Raw genomic sequence first — 21,160 nt, 5'->3', positions numbered from 1 at the left:
CAATCCAGTGCTCAGCATCATGAGCATCGATATACGCAATTGGGATATGAAAACGTGTCAACCAAGTCAGTGAACCTGACCATCCGGTTAGCCATCTCTTACAACAGGCATAGGTTACTGAAGACCAGTTCTAACCTGGGCCCTGTTTCACAAAGCTATTGTAGCGCTACGACTGTCATAAGTCTATGCTACAGTGAAGGAGGTACGATTGCTTGTTTGAGTGGCATTTAGAAGTTGGTGTGATGAACAACGAGGAGAGTTCTATGGATATACAACTTCTTTAATATAATATGAGCGACGTTTCGGTGTAGCTACTAACGCCGTTTGCTTGATAACGGTGTTAGTAGCTACTCCGAAACGTTGCTTTTATTATATTAAAGAAGTTCTATATCCATATGAGCGACATTTCGGTGTAGCTACTAACACCATTTGCTTGATAACGGTGTTAGTAGCTACACCGAAACGTCGCTCATATTATATTAAAGAAGTTGTATATCCATAGAACTCTCCTCGTTGGTATGATTGCTATGAGAAAAGTTACGAGATCTTAGGCTTACAAGAACTTTGTGAAAGGGGACCCTGGATCTTCACGTGTTACAAACGCAGTAAATATTTCAGACCTGCTTCACTTTGGGCTTTCCTCCCACGCCAAGTTGACATGCCATCATATTGCTTGAATACTGTTAAAGGAGCCATTAAACACACTCACTGACACTCCCACTTGCATGATTTGTTTCATTGTTCCGTCTGATGAATTTTGATGTTTCATTGTCATTGCCGTGTGTCGTGTGCACAGAATACATTGTATATGTGAATTAGGTTATGGCGCAAAAATGAAGGTAGATCCTCACCAATAGTTCTGAATATCAGCATTGAAAATCCCACATACAGGTAAGGTAATCTGAAAACATATGTGTTCATCAGACAATAGTTATTAAGCTTAATTCCACTGGAAATACAAGGGATGGGTATCTGTGGACCTAAATGGCCATTTGTCTTCCATCTACATTACACTTGTTCATTGTTTACAATATTTGGCCATTATCCTTTGATTTGATTTTATTCTTTCATTTAGAGGTAATGATTGATTGATTATTTGAATGGCTTTGATTGAGATTTGTGTAAGAAAATCACAGTAAACTGATAACTTGAATAAATGGCTTCTTTAGGGACAATGTTCTGTCATATTGGTATGTAAATTCCAATTTGACATGCAGGTAATTTGTTGCTTGAGATTTTCCAGCCTTTTGGTGTGGCTTGATGACTACCAATACGTCTTAGGAGGAGGAATGATTGGATGACGTCTTCCTTCAAGTTTTTGCACAAACAGTGGTGTTGATTCTTTTTGGAATGAAAAGTTGAGATGGCCAGTACAATTACTGAATGATTTGAGAATAAACTCCATTTGTCATGCACTTATAAGATGGTGTAGTGGTTATGTTGCGATAACAGTCGTGACAGGAAGTAGTAGTTGCGTATGTATCCACACGAAACTCTTCAAGTGTTCAGAGGAAATGATGAAGCTTTGTGCTCATGAACTAATTCACAACTGCTGATTCATTGTGCATAGATTTTGCCGTCATTAGATTGTGAGGTAAGTTAACCACTTCTCTGGCTTGTACTAACATGAAAATTCCTCTTTTTTATTCCAGATTTAAAGTTTTTGAGGTCATTCATTATTATTACAAATGATGATACATTTTGGTGTAGAAATTACTGTACAACAAAAGCAAGTATGTAACCTGGCCAATGACTGTACAACAAAAGCAAGTACGTAACCTGGCCAATTTGTATTTGATCATGCCCTCAAACCAAGGCCGTAGTATGTAGATCACTTTGTGGAATTTGAGTAATTATTTACACAGCAATCTGTCATGACTTATCTGCGTGTGTGCTGCCAATGGCATTAGCCTTTAAACATTGTGAATCATTCATGTACAAACCACTTTGAGATCACGATTGAGTGATTAGTTTAGGCGAACAAGGTGTAAGATCACTTTATGTCACTGTTTTTTTCACCACATTCCACAAAAATATTTTAGCACTAAAATGATCGTAACTCCCATACTTTGACACAGACTTACGACACTAATATCCAGAGTGGTTTCTTAGGGTGAGCAAGTTGCGTGTCACTTCATCAGTAGAGGACGTAACGTGTACGCGAGACGGTCCCCGTTACGCGAGCAAGTGACTACCTGAGAGAGGGTCACTCATTACGCGTGACTGCCTGATCACAGACAGGGAAATTCTGCATGTGACACAAAAATGCATCTAAAAGTGTTATTTACGAAAATAATGAATTTTTTTTTGCTACAGTCATTGATAGGTGTTCAAGTTATTGATTGACACGAATGAAAACGTAAAAAAGAAAACTTTGAATAGTCAAACTGTTATCAGTCAGTTCTTTCACCTTATGGGACTCACTCTGCTAAACTACCTTAGCACTAAGTTGATCGTAACTCCCAGACTTTAACAGACTTATGACAGTTGTAGTACTAAAATCAAGAGCGGTTACTTAGGGGCAGGAAGTTGTATGGTCACTTTATCAGTCACTGTTTTTTCACCTTAAGGGCAACATCTTAGCGCAAAGTCGATATAGCTCCCATACTCTAACTAGGGCTGCGCAATATAACCGGTTTACCGTTACATGGAAACGATACGTATTGCGATACGCTAATCGAAAACCGGTATTTTGACATGCATTCGGAAAACTTCGTAACACTCGTAAATCTTCGGATATTTCCGTTTTTTCAATTGTTCCTTTCCTTGTTTTATTTGTGCCAAACATTACTTACATTTATATTTTGCCATGATTAAAAGTTTTCTTAAAGCCTAATCAAGCATTGTGATTTTGTTGTGTTTTTGCTTTACAAATCAAGCATTAACTCGATTATAAGTATTTTTTTTGTTAAAAATAATTCTTGCAATATATTGCAATACATATCGCAATACATGCTTTCGCATCGCAATATATCGCAATACGAAAATTTCCTGTAATACCCACCCCTAACTTTAACGCAAACCTATGACAGCACTAAAAAAAACTTTGTTGAATGGGGCTGTGGCCTGGTTTGTCTTTGATTGGTTGATACAATATTTACTGAGATTCTCGGACGAAACTGCATTCGCTGTTGTTGTTTTAACTCACGCCAAGTATGCAATCGTTATGTGTGGCATATGCTCTGCATGTTGCACCACGTTTTTGTTTGGAGGACAGTCTTTAAGTACAAGAATATTGCTCTTTTAGCCATTAAAACTGTTGACGTTACGGATCCATGGCAACCAGTAAAGGAGGTAGGATGACTTGCAAACTTTTGACCACCCGGATTCTGTTTGCATGCATGTATACAAACTGTAGCATCACCTGGGGGTAACGTTCAGGGGTAGCCATTTGTGTTGCTGCATGTCATTATAGTTGGCCTCTGTACTTCAGTGACTTGCAGGAAACTGCAACAGTCTTTGCTGGGATTTTGTCCTGCAGTTAGCTAGTGTGACACAGCAAATTTAAAGGTTTATGGTGGCAGGAAGTAGGCTTGCCTGGGTATGGAGGTTGCATGAATAGCATCGATTGTTCAGTTTAATGATGTCACTTAGTAGTCGATGGTTGGTGTCTGTTCCAACTTAACAGAATTTTTAGTTTGCTATATGTATGATGCTGGATATTTTGTAGTCATTCGTTCATAAAAATGTATAATCGCATTCAAGAACAAGATAGGAATAATGTTTTTATATTGTCTTTGGACATTATATTGTTCACATTTTGAAATAGGCATCGCCTACATTTGTCATTACTAGAACAAAATAAGGGAAAATTTGACAGTATCTCAATATGAAACGCATTATTTTTTGTGAACTTGATATTGTCTGCTTTACCAGTGTTGCAGCAGAAAGTGAAGGGAGTTGCAGTAGTCTGTCTCACAGTCCCAGAACCGCATAATTTTCCCATCCACCTAGACCTTTCTGCAATGTTTAAGCCCTAAATGAAGCAAGTCTAGATATCCCCAGGTTCAAGTCCTGAATCTCTCTTCTCGCAGGGGCTACTTTTCAATTAAAAAAAACTTCTTTGTTTCTGTGGTAATTATATATATTCAGAGACTAAGTGGGTGAGTGAGTGAGTTTGGTTTTACGCCGCTTTTAGCAATATTCCAGCAACATCATGGTGGGGAAACCAGGCTTCGCACATTGTACCCATGTGGGGAATCGAACACGGGTCTTTGGCATGACAAGCTAACACTTTAAACACTAGGCTACCCCATTGCCCCCGGAGACTAAGCATTAGTCTAGGAGTAGCAGAAGCCAAATGGGGAACTTGTCCATGCCTACAAATGACTGTCACCCTTGGAATACCAGGGCAGAGTAGGTGCTGACTAGAACAACAAAGTAGGTGTTTGCTGGTTACCTGTGTTACCTGGTTACCTGTGTTGCCGTGACTGGGGAGTGGTGCCCATGGTATAAAGAACTAGTTTATCTGGTACATTCTGTATTATTTACACGACACAGTGACATGGGCGTAATATCGGTTACTGTTGAATACATTAACATTGATATTACAGATTCAAATGTGTTCACTTTCTTTCATAACTCACTCAGACACCCATTTGCAAGCTGGTATATGTATAATCTGGTGGTCTAAACAGTGTCCTTAAATCATATCTACTGTCTTCATTATCAGAAGATTTTGTTCTTAATTTAAGGACAGCTCAAGCTTGAAGTAAAGCATAAATGTCAAGGGGTCCAGATAAACGACCTCAAGGACCTAGGGACTCAAATACTGCTATTGCTAGCAGAGGCAACAGGAAAATGTCCTGCCTGATAAGCCTTTAAAATTGAATGACTTGAACTCTTTGTCATTAACTGTGCATAATCTCCTGTAGAGATCCAGGTTAGAATTGGTATTCATTGGTCTTCAGCAACCCATCTTCGTTGTAAAAAGCAATAAACAGGATCGGGTGGTCAGGCTCGCTGACTTGGTTCATGCATATAATCATGTGACAACTCATAGATCGTTTGCAGATCACTTGGTTGTCTGGTCCAAGCTATGATATGTACAGACTGTCGTCATATAGCTGTCATGTTGTCTTTATCAACAAGATTGCTTATATACTGAGAGAAACAAATAGAGGATCACAGGAAAACTCAAGCGTTCCTTTAATATTTTCCAATTTTCATCACAGTGCTATTCAAAGCTGGTGATGAAAACTGGAAAATATTAAAGGAACTCTTGAATTTTCCTGTGCTCCTTTATTTGTTTCTCTCAGTCTATATTCCTACAGAAAGTATTTGTTTTGTGAGGATCCTTGTTAGAATTGGGCTTCTGTACCCATGCTTGCTGTAAGAGGCAACTAACAGGGCTGGATGGTCGGGCTTGCTAGTTTTGTCAGTGCATATTTATGTTCATAACTGATGCTAGTGACCGATGCTCATGATGTCAATCACTGGATTATTTGGTCTGCCATCATATAGCCTTAAATGTTGCTGAGTGCAGCGTTAAAAAGCAAAGAAAACTGCATATTGGTATTCAGTTATTTTGATGTTGTTTCTTTGCTCTAAGAATTTTATCTATATCTGGAAAAATGTCCATTCAGAAAAAGCATCTCATCTAAAAATGTTACATTTTTCCCCACCCGATTTAGTTTGTAAATGATGTTGCCCCAGCTGAAACATGTTATTATGAGATAGTATTATAGCAGAGTCATCCTGATTTGCAGTCGTCACAGATAAGTGTTGATGCATACAATATGGATACCGCCCTTGGTGCTCCATCATCATAGAAATTAATAATATGTCACATTAACAAATATGGCTGGGATTGAGCTTTATCACCAGTGGAATTTTCTTTGGAAGCTTCAAGATTAAAGGTGCAAAATATGGGTTAGCTATTTATTTATTTTTTAATTTCGTTTGATCCTGCTACTTCTTCTTCTTCTTTTTAATGTGATGATGCATCATGGGATGTCTTTCAATTTCCATGTTTGCCTGTGATTTAGTGTTTGCAAGGGACTGTGGGGACTATTTTTAATTTTACTATTGTCTTGTACTCATAGAATTGCAGGTTATTAATTTGTGATCAAGACTAAAATGTTTTCTGTTTATGTGCAGTGTTCATTGTAAATATAAATAAATATCTATGTTTGTTTTCGTGTAAATCTTGGTTAATTTTTATGCATCAAATTATATAAAGTTTTGTGCCTGTATCCTACATACAGCTTATTTTCACCTAGTCATGCTCAATCGATGGTCTGATATGGTTTTAACAGTTGTGTATGTGAAGCCTGTGTGCAGGTCAACTGGTGACGGGTGTGTGCGCCCTCAGGTCCTGGTTTGGACGTAATCTTTAGACCTGAATTTTAGCACAATCATCGTGAGCTGTTGTCATTCACAGCATGTCAACAAGGTGGTTTGGAAGCTGTAGTTTTTCCTGCAAAGATTTATGTTGCACCAATCCTGGCAGATACGAGACTGGCGGGTGAAGACTAGGTTTCCAATAGTGTTTTAATAGTGCATTATGATAGCTTCCCTATAGTGTTTTAATAGTGCAATATGGGGTACTGTGCATTATCATAGGTTTGCTATAGCGTTCTAATAGTGCATTATGATAGTTTCCCAATAGTGTTTTAATACTGTGCATTATGGGGCACTGTGCATTATAATATGTTTCCAATAAAGTTTTAATAGTGCATTCTGATAGTTTCCCAATAGTGTTTTGATACTGTGCATTATGAGGCACTGTGCATTATGATAGGTTTCCATAAGTGGTTTAATAGTGCATTATGATAGTTTCCCAATAGTGTTTTAATACTGTGCATTATGGGGCACTGTACATTATGATAGCTTCCCTTTAGTGTTCTAATAGTGCATTATGGGGTACTGGGCATTATGGTAGGTTTCCTATAGTGTTTCAATAATGCATTATAATAGCTTCCCCATAATGTTTTAATAGTGCATTGTGGGATACTGTAGGTTTCCCATTGTGTTTTAATAGTGCATTATTTGGTCCTGTGCATTATGATAGATTTACTATGGTGTTTAAAAGTGCATGATGGGGTACTGTGCATTATGATAGCTTCCCTATAGTGTTTCAATAGTGCATGATGGGGCACTGTGCATTATCATAGGTTTACTATAGTGTTTTAATAGTGCATTATGGGGCACTATGCATTATTATAGGTTTACTATAGTGTTTTAATAGTGCATTATGGGCACTATGCATTATCATAGGTTTACTATAGTGTTTTAATAGTGCATTATGGGGCACTATGCATTATCATAGGTTTACTATAGTGTTTTAATAGTGCATTATCATAGGTTTCCGATAGTGTTTCAATAGTGCATTATGGGGCACTATGCATTATCATAGGTTTACTATAGTGTTTTAATAGTGCATTATGGGGCACTATGCATTATCATAGGTTTACTATAGTGTTTTAATAGTGCATTATGGGGCACAATAGTGCATTATGGGGCACAATAGTGCATTATCATAGGTTTCCGATAGTGTTTAAATAGTGCATTATGGGGCACTATGCATTATCATAGGTTTACTATAGTGTTTCAATAGTACATTATGGGGAACTATGCATTATCATAGGTTTACTATAGTGTTTTAATAGTGCATTATGGGGCACTATGCATTATTATAGGTTTACTATCGTGTTTTAATAGTGCATAATGGGCACTGTGCATTAGGATAGGCTTACTATATTGTTTTAATAGTGCATTATTGGGCATTGGGCATTATAGGCTTACTTATAATAGTGTTTTAATAGTGCATTATGGGGCACTGTGCTATGATAGATTTCCATAAGTAAGATATGATTTCATTTCAGATGGAAATATACTGCTCAACCTTTGATATTTTTATCATTGTATGACACACAAAACTGATACTCATAATCTGTTGTTTTCATATTCAAATTGAATGGCATATCTGGCACTTCCTATCAAAAACAGAGTTGTTATGATAATTTGTATCCTTAATTGCATACATAGCGATACAATGTCATTGCTATAGATAACATAATAAATTGTCAGTGCCATTCCCAGTACAGATCAAAATGTGCATCGTCATTAGAGAGGAAATTAATTACATAAGTAACCTTCACCGACAGTGCATATAAACTCCATGCTCTGTACTGTCCATGTCTCTGTCTGATAATGAATGTGTGATCAGTCGGGGAAAAAAGTGATCAGGTAAACAGCGACTGAGGTAGGCCGAGGTAGGCTGAGGTGGGATGACACAGCACTTTAGACTGATTGATAGCCACGCCAGTTATTGCTGTAGTATGACTGGCAGATATTTCACGCGGATAGTTAAATGTCAGATGCTTAGTTACTGATGGCACAGCAGGAGAGGTTCACTCAGAACGGGAAGATTTCCTTCATACAGGAAATATTTAATACGGATACAGGGAACATTTATTTTCCCCACAAAAGTTAGTTGTGTTCAAATTGGTTAGAACTGCAAGAAACGGAAAAGAAAAATCGGCATCGGCAGTTCGCAACAGTTCGCGACAGTTCATCGTCCCAATTACAGTTTATAGTTTGTCATTGTGAATGCCGTGCATCTGGATTTTGTGCTGGCTCTTCATAAATCCACAACTATGAGAATATATGATGATCCTGTCAAGTGGTGTGGTGAAAATGAGCAATGTTGTCAGTCTTGCTGGAGCACAGACCAATGTAAGTATTGTGGCAAATTCTGCTGCTGACTTCATCATAAAAATGTTTTAAAAGATTTTAAATGTATAGCTGTTGTAAACAATTAGCGTTTCCTAACTGTGTTGTTTGAAGAATAATGTTGTCAAATAGTATCAGTTATATCAAGTGAACAGAAATTCTGACCAATGACAAGGTGATGCAACATCCGATCGGTGATTAGTTCATAGCTTGGGGTATATACACTGATATAACCTAGGTGCACTAATCAGAATGACATGCACCATTGTGGTATATGATCTGATCTGATGGTACATGTTAGTTCTCACAGGTCAATTTCAAGATAGTGTATTGTTTGTTAGGCTTGATTGGTTTATCATTGTCTGTACTGTACACTGAGTGGGGACCCACGGATGTCAGTATTCGATGACTAACTTCAGGTAGTAGGCACATAGGTGTGGTGTATACAGAAATGTCCTCCTACTTGATTATAACATCATCTGGAGTTATTGAGTAACAGTTTTACTTTGTCTCTATTTCTTCAAATGTACACAGCTGAACATGGACAACAGTTTAGGTATGCTGAAAATCTTCTTGATATTTTGTACAAGTTTTACATTTTGAATATTAGATTCAACAATTTGAATGTTAGGATAATATCTATTTTATTCATTTATACCTGACCTCAAATTTCTTAAACTTGATGCCAAGAGGAGATAAAAGAAATATTATCTTACTTAATCCCATGAAACCTTACTTCCTAATAGTTTTCTTAACAAGGTTAGATACAATCTCCTTTGAGTTACTCAGACATAATTTAATAAACAAAAAGAAATAGATCAGTGTTTATGTCTGTTTTCAGTAAAAATGCTTTGAATCAACAAAATAATTTACTAATGAAAACATTATAATCTCATGTGTACATTGCTATATAGTATTAATTTCTTTGGTATATAACAAAATGTTACACCCAACATCAACTTCTCTTTTATCCTGTTACCTTATTTTATTCCATCAGTATATTTGTAAAAAGTATAAAAACGTTCTTAACACTTCACCCTTTAAGTCAGCGGTTTAACAGGTGACATGACAAAGGTGAAGTGGTCCTACCTTTGAGGGTCAGTCACTGAGTGCTCTTCGCTTTGGGTCAGATTCTACATACCGTATATTGCCAACACCCACTGTGGTATGGCTTGAGGTACACGTGGAACTTTCCCTGCCATAATGTTGAAGCCTCTCACTGAAAGCTGCTGATGGAGCAACATTGTAAGCACTAGATGCTTTGTTTCCTTACTGAGAATGAGTTGTATTTACAAGAGTTGCAGCTGCAGTGTGGTAGGAAGCAGTTTGGGTTTTGTATACATTATTTCTCATTCAGTTTGTGTTTTGAGACAACAAACGTGGTCTTGGCTATTTCAGTATAGTGTGTGTTGTTATGTTTATTATTATTATTTGCTAGCTCAGTATACCAAACAAAATTTTGATGGACTCTGGCTTCAGACTGAGGAGATTGTCCCCAAGTCTAGATTACCTCAGCTTCTGAAAATTAAGAAATATCCTGGGATGTTTTGGATTTAATTTGTATGTGCGATGCGTGCATGTGCTTGTATTATAAATGAGATACCTTATATCTAGGAGTAAATGTAATCCTATTGAAACAATAAGTGATGTGAAGCATCCTCCTAGCCCCCTAGATCTTCAGTAACCCAGGCTTGTTGTAAGAGGCGACTAATGGGATCGGGTGGTCAGGCTCGCTGACTTGGTTGACGTATGTCATCTGTTCCCAATTGCGCAGATCAATGCTCATGCTGTTGATCACTGGATTGTCTGGTCCAGACTTGATTATTTACCGACCGCCACTATATAGCTGGAATATTGCTGAGTGCGGGGTAAAACTAAACTCACTCACTGAGTGCGGCGTAAAACTAAACTCACTCAACAGCATGAGCATCGATCTAAGCAATTGGGATACAACATGTGTCAACCAAGTCAGTGACCTGACAACCCATCCCATTAATTGCCTTTAATGACAAGCATGGGCTGCTGAAGATCAGTTCTAACCCAGATCTTCATGGGTAAGAAATGTTGGAAAGGAGGTTGTATGTTGTTGGGGTTATCATCACCAAAACTATTATAATCCTCCATTCAGGTGAAAGCACAGTCTACAGATTGGGTTAAACGTACCTGATAATCTTAAGGCCCATTTCCTGACGATATTTGTAATAGTCTAAGTAAATAATCTAAGTAAATAGTTCAGACAGAGGTTTGCTGTTGTACATTGTTTGGTTGAGGACATCACCCTCATAAGCAGCTTTATGCAAGTATTAAATCTACAGACTTCATTCAGAAGTACGTGTGCACCACTGATACACATATTGCAAGGTAATTCATGAACATATTCTATGTGAAACATCACATTTCCCATCTGCCAAACTGGGTTGGGGTGAATCAGTCCTTATCATCAGATACAGTCTACTTTGATGGATTTTGAAGCTTAAAAAAACCCATCATGAATATTTGATTTCCAACGAAGTGTGATAGGTAATACGGATTGTTAACCATCACTTGTCCACCCAACCAATATATGGGAATAAGGAAACATTCTGATAGAGAACTTCACTTTATCACCTCCTTAACAACTCCAAAGGTCTCTCTTTAGTTCTCAGCTATTAAATCTGACAGGAGAGTTGCAACTTTTCAGATATAAAGGGTCATTTTTCCACCAATGTCCTGTCTGTTCTGCTTGAGTGATATTGAATGAGAGCTCAATGTGGGTAGTATGCAATGTGGTTATTGATGTAAGCAGTCAGTAGATATATTTGAGATCTGCACACTGTGCCTAGTCAGGCATTCAGGGTAACAAAAGACCTGGTTGGACTAAGTGTGTTGTGAGCAACATTGACGTAAGAGACGATATCAACCAATACATTTTGAGGAGTGTCGTGAGGATGATGAGGCCTGCTGTAAGGATGGAAGACAATCACCAGGGTGAAGTCTTCATGCTGAATGTGTCCCAAGGATTCACAGTTTTGGATTTTTGTCTTCTGTACAATGTAAGGTCAGTGTTAAGTTTATAGGAACTTTACAACATTAACATTTAATGGTCATGAGTACAATAGATACCTGATATTGAAACCGGTGTTTGGTACGGTGGTTATGAATACAGGTGGGATACACATTTTGAAGTTGTTGTAAGTTTAGTGTTGAAAAGTCTGACCAAAGTTTTTATAGTCATTGGACATTTTTCTACATGTTTTGTATGGGTTTCTGTCTCGTGAGTCTTTGTTCTGTTACACAAACAAGATAATGGATAGACTTTAGAAACATTTGAGGATTACAGTTTTTTACAGTTTCAGTTTTAGGGCTTTTGGGGCTATATTTCTTCTGAGACACTTTTACTAGTATGTTATGGTAATGTTTTTTGTTGCTATTCTTCATCCTCGAACATTATATTAGTTTGTTTTCAACGTCCTCCACAGCAATGTTCCAGCTATATGATGCCGGTCTGTAATTAATTGAGTATGGTCGAAACAATCCAGTGATTGACATCTTGCGCATCGAATTTGGACAATTTGGATACAATGACATAAATAAACCAACTCAGCGAGCCTGACCACACGATAACGTTTGTCGATTCATATGACAGACATGGGTTGCTGAAGTCTAATTCTAACCACAGGTAACATTGTATTAGTATTTCGGCTGGAGTACTATATCAGTATTTCAAAACTTCATGTTCATATTTCTGTCAGACTGCAGTACATCGGCTGGAGGGAAAGAAACTCTCTCAGTGTTAGTCCTTTGGCTACCCTTCAGTATTTCAACATGCCACGTAATAAATAACACCTGTCCCTATTTGTTTAGTCTGTCATAACATTTTATTCAGCTGTAAGTTATTAGGTCAGTTGGCAATAATATTGTGACCACATATTCAAGGACAATCAAGCTGACATGCAGCTGAGCCAGGTACCGGTAAGCTATAACCGTTAAAGGGGCGGTGGAGTAGCCTAGTAGTTAAAGCGTTCACTCGTCATGACGAAAGCAGGGGTTCGATTCCTCACATCGGTACAATGTGTGAAGCCCATTTCTGGTGTCCCCCAACGTGATGTTGCTGGAATATTACTAAAAATCCATATTCACTCACTCACTCACTGTAACCATTAAAAGTAGTATTGTTTGACCATGGCTCAAAGAGTATATTATCCATACCAAACCAAACTGTCAACACATGATTGTTTGTCCCTTGGTCACTCAGCCTCACCCACAATAGGAGGACCAGAACTGCGGAACTCACACAAAGTCCGTCTTTGTCCTCTTGACTATAGTAAAGACAATACTTGCTCATAAAGCCTCGCCACAATGAAGGAGCAGTACTGGGGAACTCACACAAAGTCTGACTTTGTCCTTTTGACTATAGTTAAGACAATACTGACTATGGATTCCCCTGTGTGTGACGTACATTCATCCATCCTAGTGGGCATCAATCTATAATTTTCCCAGTGGTATATAAAACATTTATCTGACATTTTCTGCTGTGTCATGAACACAATATAGCCATCCTTATTTATGGCTCTTTGAAAACAGTTATTTTTGTCATCATAATAACGGTTTAGCCAGGGGCAGTTTGTTGAACATCACGGATGCTTTTAAGGTAGTTGAAGCTCCTGTTGTGTAGCATTATGATCATGTCCTGTATCTTCTGAAAGGTCATCTAATCTTCTAAACATAGACAATGGTGTATTTATATCTATTATCAATCAGCTTTAAAAGATATATTTCCAGCGTGTTTTTGTGAAGAAATTTGACTCTAACTCAGACATTGAATTATTTGTAAAAGGATAAATACATCGATTCAGGAATAGAATGGAATGTGTTCATATTTTTGAACCTATCCTAAAATTAGGGGTGTGATGATACAGAAATCTCGATATATCGTCACAGCTCTACCTAGAATATGTTAAGTTAATAATGAAATCAAGGGGACCTTGGCTTAACCATGATATTGAAATCTACACTTTTAAATAAACTCTATATGAATTCTTAACAAATGGTCATGGCCTCTGGACATCCCTAGGTCTAAACACTGCAAGTTGAATTATAAATCAATAATTGTATATGATACAATATAACATGATATGATATCAACATTGCATTAATGTTGCCCACTGACACCACACCAAGCCTCGGGTCCAAGAGGTCAGTTGGTCAAGGTCTTTACGTACAGTAGTAGTGTGTTTAAGGACAGTTTAGCTCATTTATCAATATTGCTCCCTGACAGTGAGTTATACATGTTGAACTCTTGTTGCTGGGGATGTCAACTTGGAACACACTTTCCTGTCTATATGTGCAGTCTTTACTAGTGTACTATGACATACAGGGTTATTTTAACTAAATTTTCTTTCACGATTTCTAACAGTATTTTTGGTGTACTAATGGTGTATTAATTTGTAAGTTACAATCTGTAAGAATTGAAATGTGATTCAAAACTTTTTGTTGTAAATATTGAATAAATTTATATAAGTCAAACATTCCATGGAAATACTCTGAACTAGGGTACAGAAATAAAATCAGGATTTTTAAATAACTAGATCACTACCTTTTATGATGAGGTTAGTGGGATTGGTTCATTTCACACCTGAATAGTGCTTCTCTCAAACAAGAAAAAAGAAAGAAGGGCGTTGTGGAAAACTTCTACTGGGTGTGTTAAATGGTCAGGTTTTCAGACGATAGTGTAAGGCCGCTGTTGAAGGCCACCTACTAAAGCCTGTGATTATGATAGGTAGCCAGCGTCAAAAGGCCATACACCAGTGAACTGTTAACCTACTTAAGTTTATTGCACACACTGAGGTCATTACACCTACAGACTCAAGTGACACTTAAAGTGAGTCAGGGTGAGGCAAGATGGTGTCATCTGGGTATAGGAATCATGTAGAAAATAGAATAGTTTGATACTTGCATGGACCTTCTGGGAAGACGTGACTGAATATTACGGTCGAGTGACTTCTCAAGGTTGTCAGAGATTTGGGCTGTCTACGTGCCTCGTGTGTCCTTTTATTGTGATAAGATGTGCTTGCTAATTGTGACTAGAGACATTTTTCTCTTGCCGAGGATGATGAAGGTATTTACCTTTTTCTGAATTGTGTATAGTTTTAATTGGATGAATTTGATGCTCCATTTTATGTCAGGTAAATTAAAAAATATTTGTAAGTGTGGAACAGTGATTGGGACTGAATGTGTGTTCAGACTGTTGGTGAAACGTTGAGTGGCATGGCAATATTTCCTGAAGTTAAGAACTATGTGATGAAAAATATTTGAAAAATGTATGGATGTTAAATGTGAGATTGTATTAGTGATAGCGGTCTGTACATACAGTACTCACAGCTAATTCCAGAAATATATCTATGTGTGTTATCGTTTGTTAATCATTTTGGTTTTGAAATTTATATTTTATTTCATTTCTCTCCTTGTATGGTGAGTGATTCATGATAAATTTGAGGAGCGCATGGAGAATGTTGTATCTGGTAAGAAAATCATCAGCCTTAGGACAGCCTGTTATTATTGGATTTCACACTTGTAGTGACTCTGCAGATGGAAAGTGAGAGAGTGAGTGAATGAGTTGGGTTTAACATAATTTATAACTTCTAGTGGCTGAAAGCAACTTTTAAGGTTTGAAGATGTAACAGATGTTCAATAAAGGCTCCTCTTTTCAATGTGCCGAAAATTGATAGAGTGAGTTAGGTTTCAGATGGTTGATAGCCTTACAGTCATGTCAACTTGTGGGGAGGAACGCCCAAAGTAATGTTGGTCTCAGATGGTTAAAATATTGGTGAAACCCATGAACACAAACCCGCAGTTGAAGATTTAGTATGGTGTGTCCATGTTATCAGCGAATTGCGATATCTTAATATTGTGAAATACAGAATGCCATTTTAGAAAGTGGTCAAATGTAACATATGTTATATTTGGGATTACACTTTCTTAGTAAAGTACAAATTCTTATTCTTATTCTTATTTGTACTTTACTAAGAAAGTGTAATCCCAAATATAACATATGTTACATCTTAATATTAATATAGCAATATGAAGTGTCACAATATATGTTGCAATACTTTTTGACCAGTATTGATATGTGGCAATAATTCTACTTATAATATGCCACTATTATTAACTTCAGGACTATGTGAGGTAATATTACTTTAGGTAAACAACAGCTAATAACTTTCTATTCGATCATTTGGTAGTAATTGAAAACATGGCTGTGTTTGGTCCTGTAGGTCCCTGTCTCTCAGGGGCGGTGGGGTAGCCCAGTGATTAAAGCGTTTGCTTGTCACGCGAAAGACCTGGGTTCGATTCCTCACATTGGTACAATGTGTGAAGCCCATTTCTAGTGTCCCCCGCTGTGTTCCCTGTCTCTCAGGGGCGGTGGGGTAGCCCAGTGATTAAAGGGTTTGCTTGTCACGCCAAAGACCTGGGTTCGATTCCTCACATTGGTACAATGTGCGAAGCCCATTTCTAGTGTCCCCCGCTGTGTTCCCTGTCTCTCAGGGGTGGTGGGGTAGCCCAGTGATTAAAGTGTTTGCTTGTCACGCCAAAGACCTGGTTCGATTCCTCACATTGGTACAATGTGCGAAGCCCATTTCTAGTGTCCCCCGCTGTGTTCCCTGTCTCTCAGGGGCGGTTGGGTAGCCCAGTGATTAAAGCGTTTGCTTGTCATGCCAAAGACCTGGTTCGATTCCTCACATTGGTACAATGTGCGAAGCCCATTTCTAGTGTCCCCCGCTGTGTTCCCTGTCTCTCAGGGGCGGTGGGGTAGCCCAGTGAATAAAGCGTTTGCTTGTCATGCCAAAGACCTGGGTTCGATTCCTCACATGGGTACAATGTGTGAAGCCCATTTCTAGTGTCCCCCGCTGTGATATTTCTGGAATATTGCTAAAAGTGGTGTAAAAATCAACTCATTCACTCACTCACTCACACACTCCGTGTCTCTCTACAGATGTTTTGTTTTCCTACGTATCACAATATTGGTAGCAAATATCACAATCATTGTATGTACTTGAGTATCTCTCAATACAGTATTTCTGACTGTCTTTTAAAGATTTCCCAGCCCTGTACTGTGTCTATCATCAATATGCTGATGAAGGAACACAGTGTATACAAGCTTTGAAGTAGTTGTGATGTATACTACTCAAAGAAAGTAGAGAAACACCTGATCCTTTCATGTTACTGATATTAATCGTTCATGGCATGGGGTGTGCTTAACATCCTTTGTGTAGTACAGTGTTTATCCCCACCTGTGTGTCTTTGTGTTGTATTGTCTTGTTCTATAGTAAAAAACATGTTTCAAATAGTGGGGCTTAGCATTGACTGTCCGTAAGATTTAAACCCGAATGTGACAGATGTTGATGTTTGCCGAGCATGTAAAGCGTGTGTCCTGTGACCAAAGCCTGTAGCCGGGGTTTACATGGCTACCAGGTGTAGAAATCTTCTCATGATCAGGTACAAACAATATTACTTCCTTAAGCATATCTAAAAATAGAGTCACATAAATAGCTTAGTGTCATGTACGGCCCTGAAAGAAAATGACAATGCACAATGTTGTTTCTTCCTTATTGTACTCTAGACTAGGTGTATGTTTTCTACTGATATTTGTGGTGTACACTTCAAATATCTGAGCTTGGCCAGTGGTGAAGGTAAATTATTGCTCTGTTGACCGATTATTAAAATATCGTAGTTTTCTTGACATTGTGTAACTGACGGATAGGCAGCAAGGGTGACATGTAATTTGCATGCTAGCATGCAGTGTTTTCCCAGTTATGGGGGCATCAGTATGTACATTTTATTTGAAGTTATTTCATTCAACTAGCTTGTGTAACAGGAAATTAAATGTCCTGCCTTGGGCCGTAGCTTTTGTATGTAGTATGAATTGTTTTGTTTTATTTGACTGTCATGTTTGAAGTGTGTCAAGACATGTTGTAAAGTTGCCTATTATTAATATTACAAGTACTGTCATTATTAGTGCTTACCTGACTAAGCAAATGTTTGCTAGAATCAGTCCTCATTACAGTAGCTGAGGTCACAAACTTCTTTAGCAATGTAATATTGATCTGTTTCTTCACTGGGTTCAGAATTCATTTTACAAAACCACAGCAATTTCATGTATAAAATGGTGTTCCCCACCATGATATTGCTAGAATATTGCTCAAAGTGGCATAAAACCAAACTCACTCGCTCATGTATAAAACTTATCTTTCCACTAATTCTGTTCATTACTTTTCCAGGTCAAGATGACGCTAATTCTAAGGATCTTCAACAAGCAGCTCAGCCACTTGTAGAAGGGAGCAAGAATAAGAAGATCAAAATGGCGGCATCTATACCTTCATCATGCTACCGGCCGAAGCCACAGATCACAGACACACCCCCAGATGGCAGCATGAACTTCACTATTATGAAGCACCCGAAAGAGGCATTAGAAATAATGAGCATCCTCCGTCGGACTAAAAAATTGTGTGATGTAACACTGATTGTTGGAGAGGAGAAGCTAATGGCTCATAAAATAGTACTAGCCGCGGCCAGCCCATATTTCCGTGCTATGTTCACTGGCGGAATGAGGGAGGAGGAAATGTCGTCCATTCCGCTGCATGGTATATCACCATGTACACTAGCTGTTCTTGTGGAGTTTGCTTACACTGCTGAAATACACATCAACGAAATGAACGTTTGTTACCTTCTTCCAGCTGCCACCATGTTCCAGATGACGCATGTAGTCGAGGCTTGTAGTGTTTTTCTTGAGCACCAGCTTGACCCTAGTAACTGTATTGGTATTGCTGACTTTGCAAGCGAACATGGCTGCCCAGAGCTTGAAACGAAAGCAAGAACCTATATCTACAAACACTTCTGTGAAGTTATCAAATGTGACGAATTCCTCATGCTGAGTCCTTGCCAAATGATACAGCTCATCAAGCAAGATGAACTGAATATCCGATGTGAGTCGGAAGTGTTCCAGGCAGTGATTCGATGGGTGGAATCAGACACGGAAAAACGTCTCAGCAAGTTGGAAGGTCTCTTAGCGGCAGTGAGGGTTCAGTTCCTGTCTCCATGTTTCCTAGAACAACAGCTCAAAGACTGCCATATTCTCAAAAAGATGCCGCAGTGTCTACAGACTCTCAACGATAAACTTCGAAGGCTCAAACTTCATGAAAAATGTCCCGAAAAGCCTCGATTACCTTGTGCTCCGCTTGTTATCTTTTGTGCTGGTGGTTACCTTCGACAGTCCCTAAGTAATTTTGAGTGCTATAACCCAAAGTCAAATCAATGGCATCGTCTCCCTGACTTGCCAACCCCTCGCAGTGGACTCAGAGCGTGTTTAGTTCGGGGAGCTCTCTACGTTGTTGGAGGAAGGAACAACTCCCCAGACGGTAACATGGATTCCAACACGTTAGACATGTATGACCCCATGAGGAATGTATGGACGCCACGATCACCGATGACAGTCCCCAGGAATCGTGTGGGTGTAGGAGTGATCGATGGAATGATCTATGCTGTTGGAGGTTCTCAAGGACAAACTCACCATAAGTCTGCTGAAAAGTAATTATGCTCATTGAAAATATGGATAAGGAACACTTTTGTAATTTTTGTTTTGATATTAAAAAATCATTTAAAACAAAAATAACACTCAAAAACAAATAATAAAACAATTTTATTTATATGCTGACATGTACAGACATACAGCAAAAATATATTTTGTGATAGTGCATTAATGCTATGACAATAAGCATGTCTACCATTAGACTGTTTACTGTAATTATCCTTTGCGAGATATTTCTGTTCATTTGTAATTGCACCGTTTCATTTGTTCCAAACCTGAAATTTAAATTTATAATATTTGTTGTAGATATGACCCTGAACTAGACTGCTGGACAATGGTATCCACCATGTCCACCAATCGTATTGGTGTGGGATGTGCAGTGGTAAATCGCCTGCTGTTTGCTGTTGGAGGATATGATGGACAAAATCGTCTGAAGAGCGTTGAATGTTACGACCCTGAAAAGGACGAGTGGCATTTTGTGGCCCCAATGAATACTATGAGAAGTGGTGCTGGTGAGTGGAGATTATTTCACTTGTCAAATCAAACTGGATAGTGTTCTCACATGTATTCTTGGCAAATTTGGTTCAAAACGATGACATTTATTTCCTGTAAAACTATTATTTACAAAAATTAAACATACAACTTTATGGATGACAGCTTCTTGTTTATTGCATAGAGTGACATTTCGATGTAGATTCTTACTGTTATCAAGCTAAAAGTGACTACAACAAAATGATAAGAAGTATATATGCATAGTATGTTTTGACAAACAGCAGATTAACATTAACAAAAGCATTTTTTCATGTATCATTTTCATTCATGTAGTTAAAATGTTATTTCATAATATCAAAATGTTGTCAACCCCTTGATATCAGCACCATCTGCATGTATTCTCAACCAATTAGCTGTTAATTTGGTCTTGTGTTCATTGATTCTGTCATGTATTAATCAAATTCTGTTGATTAGCATGTAAAAGCATTCGTTCACTCACAGATAAATATGCCGGTCACTGTTGCAGGTGTTATTGCTATGGACTGTTACGTATATGCTGTGGGTGGGTACGACAGCACCTCTCAGCTGAGATCTGTGGAGCGCTACCATACAGAAAACAACTCGTGGGAGTTTGTGTCCCCCATGAACAGCCCACGGAGTGCTCTCAGTGTGGCAGTCATCAACGACCGACTCTATGCTCTAGGTAAATACAGTGCTTTGTGTTAAGTAGTTTTGAATTCAGCATTAGTCGAAATAAATGTTTTTGTAGATATTTTCCAGAAAGAATGGTGCAGGGTATGTGTGAGTACAGTATTCCAGCAACACAAGAATCCCGTTCTATTTATGACAAGCATTGGACCTTCTTCTTTAATTATCACTGACTGACTGACTGAGTTTAGTTTTACGCCGCTTTTAGCAATATTCCAGTAATATCACGGCGGGGGACACCAGAAATGGGCTTAACACATTGTGCCCATGTGGGGAATCGAACCCGGGTCTTCGGCGTGACGAGCCAACGCTTTAACCACTAGGCTACCCCATCGCCCCCTTTAATTATCATGTCAAAAGAAATAATCAAATAATTCAATAACTTGCCCATTGCTAGACATCATGATGTTTTACAGACAACTCTGTGTCAGTATTTGTATACTGAACAAAATCAGTTGATCCCAGTTGTGGCAGATAATCTGCATGTTGCCCAGATAACAGTGAGTGAGTGAGTGAGTTTAGTTCTATGACACACTCAGCAATATTCCAGCTATATGGTGGCGGGCTGTAAAAAATCACGTCTGGACCAGACAATCCAGTGATCAACAGCATGAGCATCGATCCCGACAAGTGGGAACCGATGACATGTGTCAACCAAGTCAGCGAGCCTGACCACCCGATCCCGTTAGTCGCCTCTTACGACAAGCATGGGTTACTGAA

General features: G+C 38.4%; 1 protein-coding gene across 6 annotated transcripts in view; it reads left to right on the top strand.

Annotated features, from left to right (window-relative positions):
* The window catches only part of LOC124255695 (kelch-like ECH-associated protein 1), a 65,490-nt gene that overhangs the window by 38,758 nt on the left and 5,572 nt on the right, over window positions 1–21,160 (top strand). For 3 of the 6 annotated variants that reach the window (XM_046689599.1, XM_046689594.1, XM_046689595.1), the window contains 3 exons: window positions 17,934–19,239; window positions 19,547–19,752; window positions 20,259–20,435. In XM_046689599.1, the coding sequence (XP_046545555.1) occupies window positions 18,014–19,239; window positions 19,547–19,752; window positions 20,259–20,435 (1,609 nt within the window). In that variant the 5' untranslated portion in view covers window positions 17,934–18,013. Of the gene's footprint in view, window positions 1–8,325; window positions 8,680–11,585; window positions 11,714–17,933; window positions 19,240–19,546; window positions 19,753–20,258; window positions 20,436–21,160 lie in introns of those variants that run through there. The other 3 variants (XM_046689596.1, XM_046689598.1, XM_046689597.1) reach the window with 3 other exon arrangements.

Source organism: Haliotis rubra, unplaced genomic scaffold (genome assembly GCF_003918875.1).
Source record: "Haliotis rubra isolate DU_JTF1 unplaced genomic scaffold, ASM391887v1 Scf606, whole genome shotgun sequence".
NCBI lineage: Eukaryota > Metazoa > Mollusca > Gastropoda > Lepetellida > Haliotidae > Haliotis > Haliotis rubra.
The sequence above is the reverse complement of the archived record's forward strand: the minus strand, read 5'-3'. Positions and strand labels throughout refer to the sequence as shown.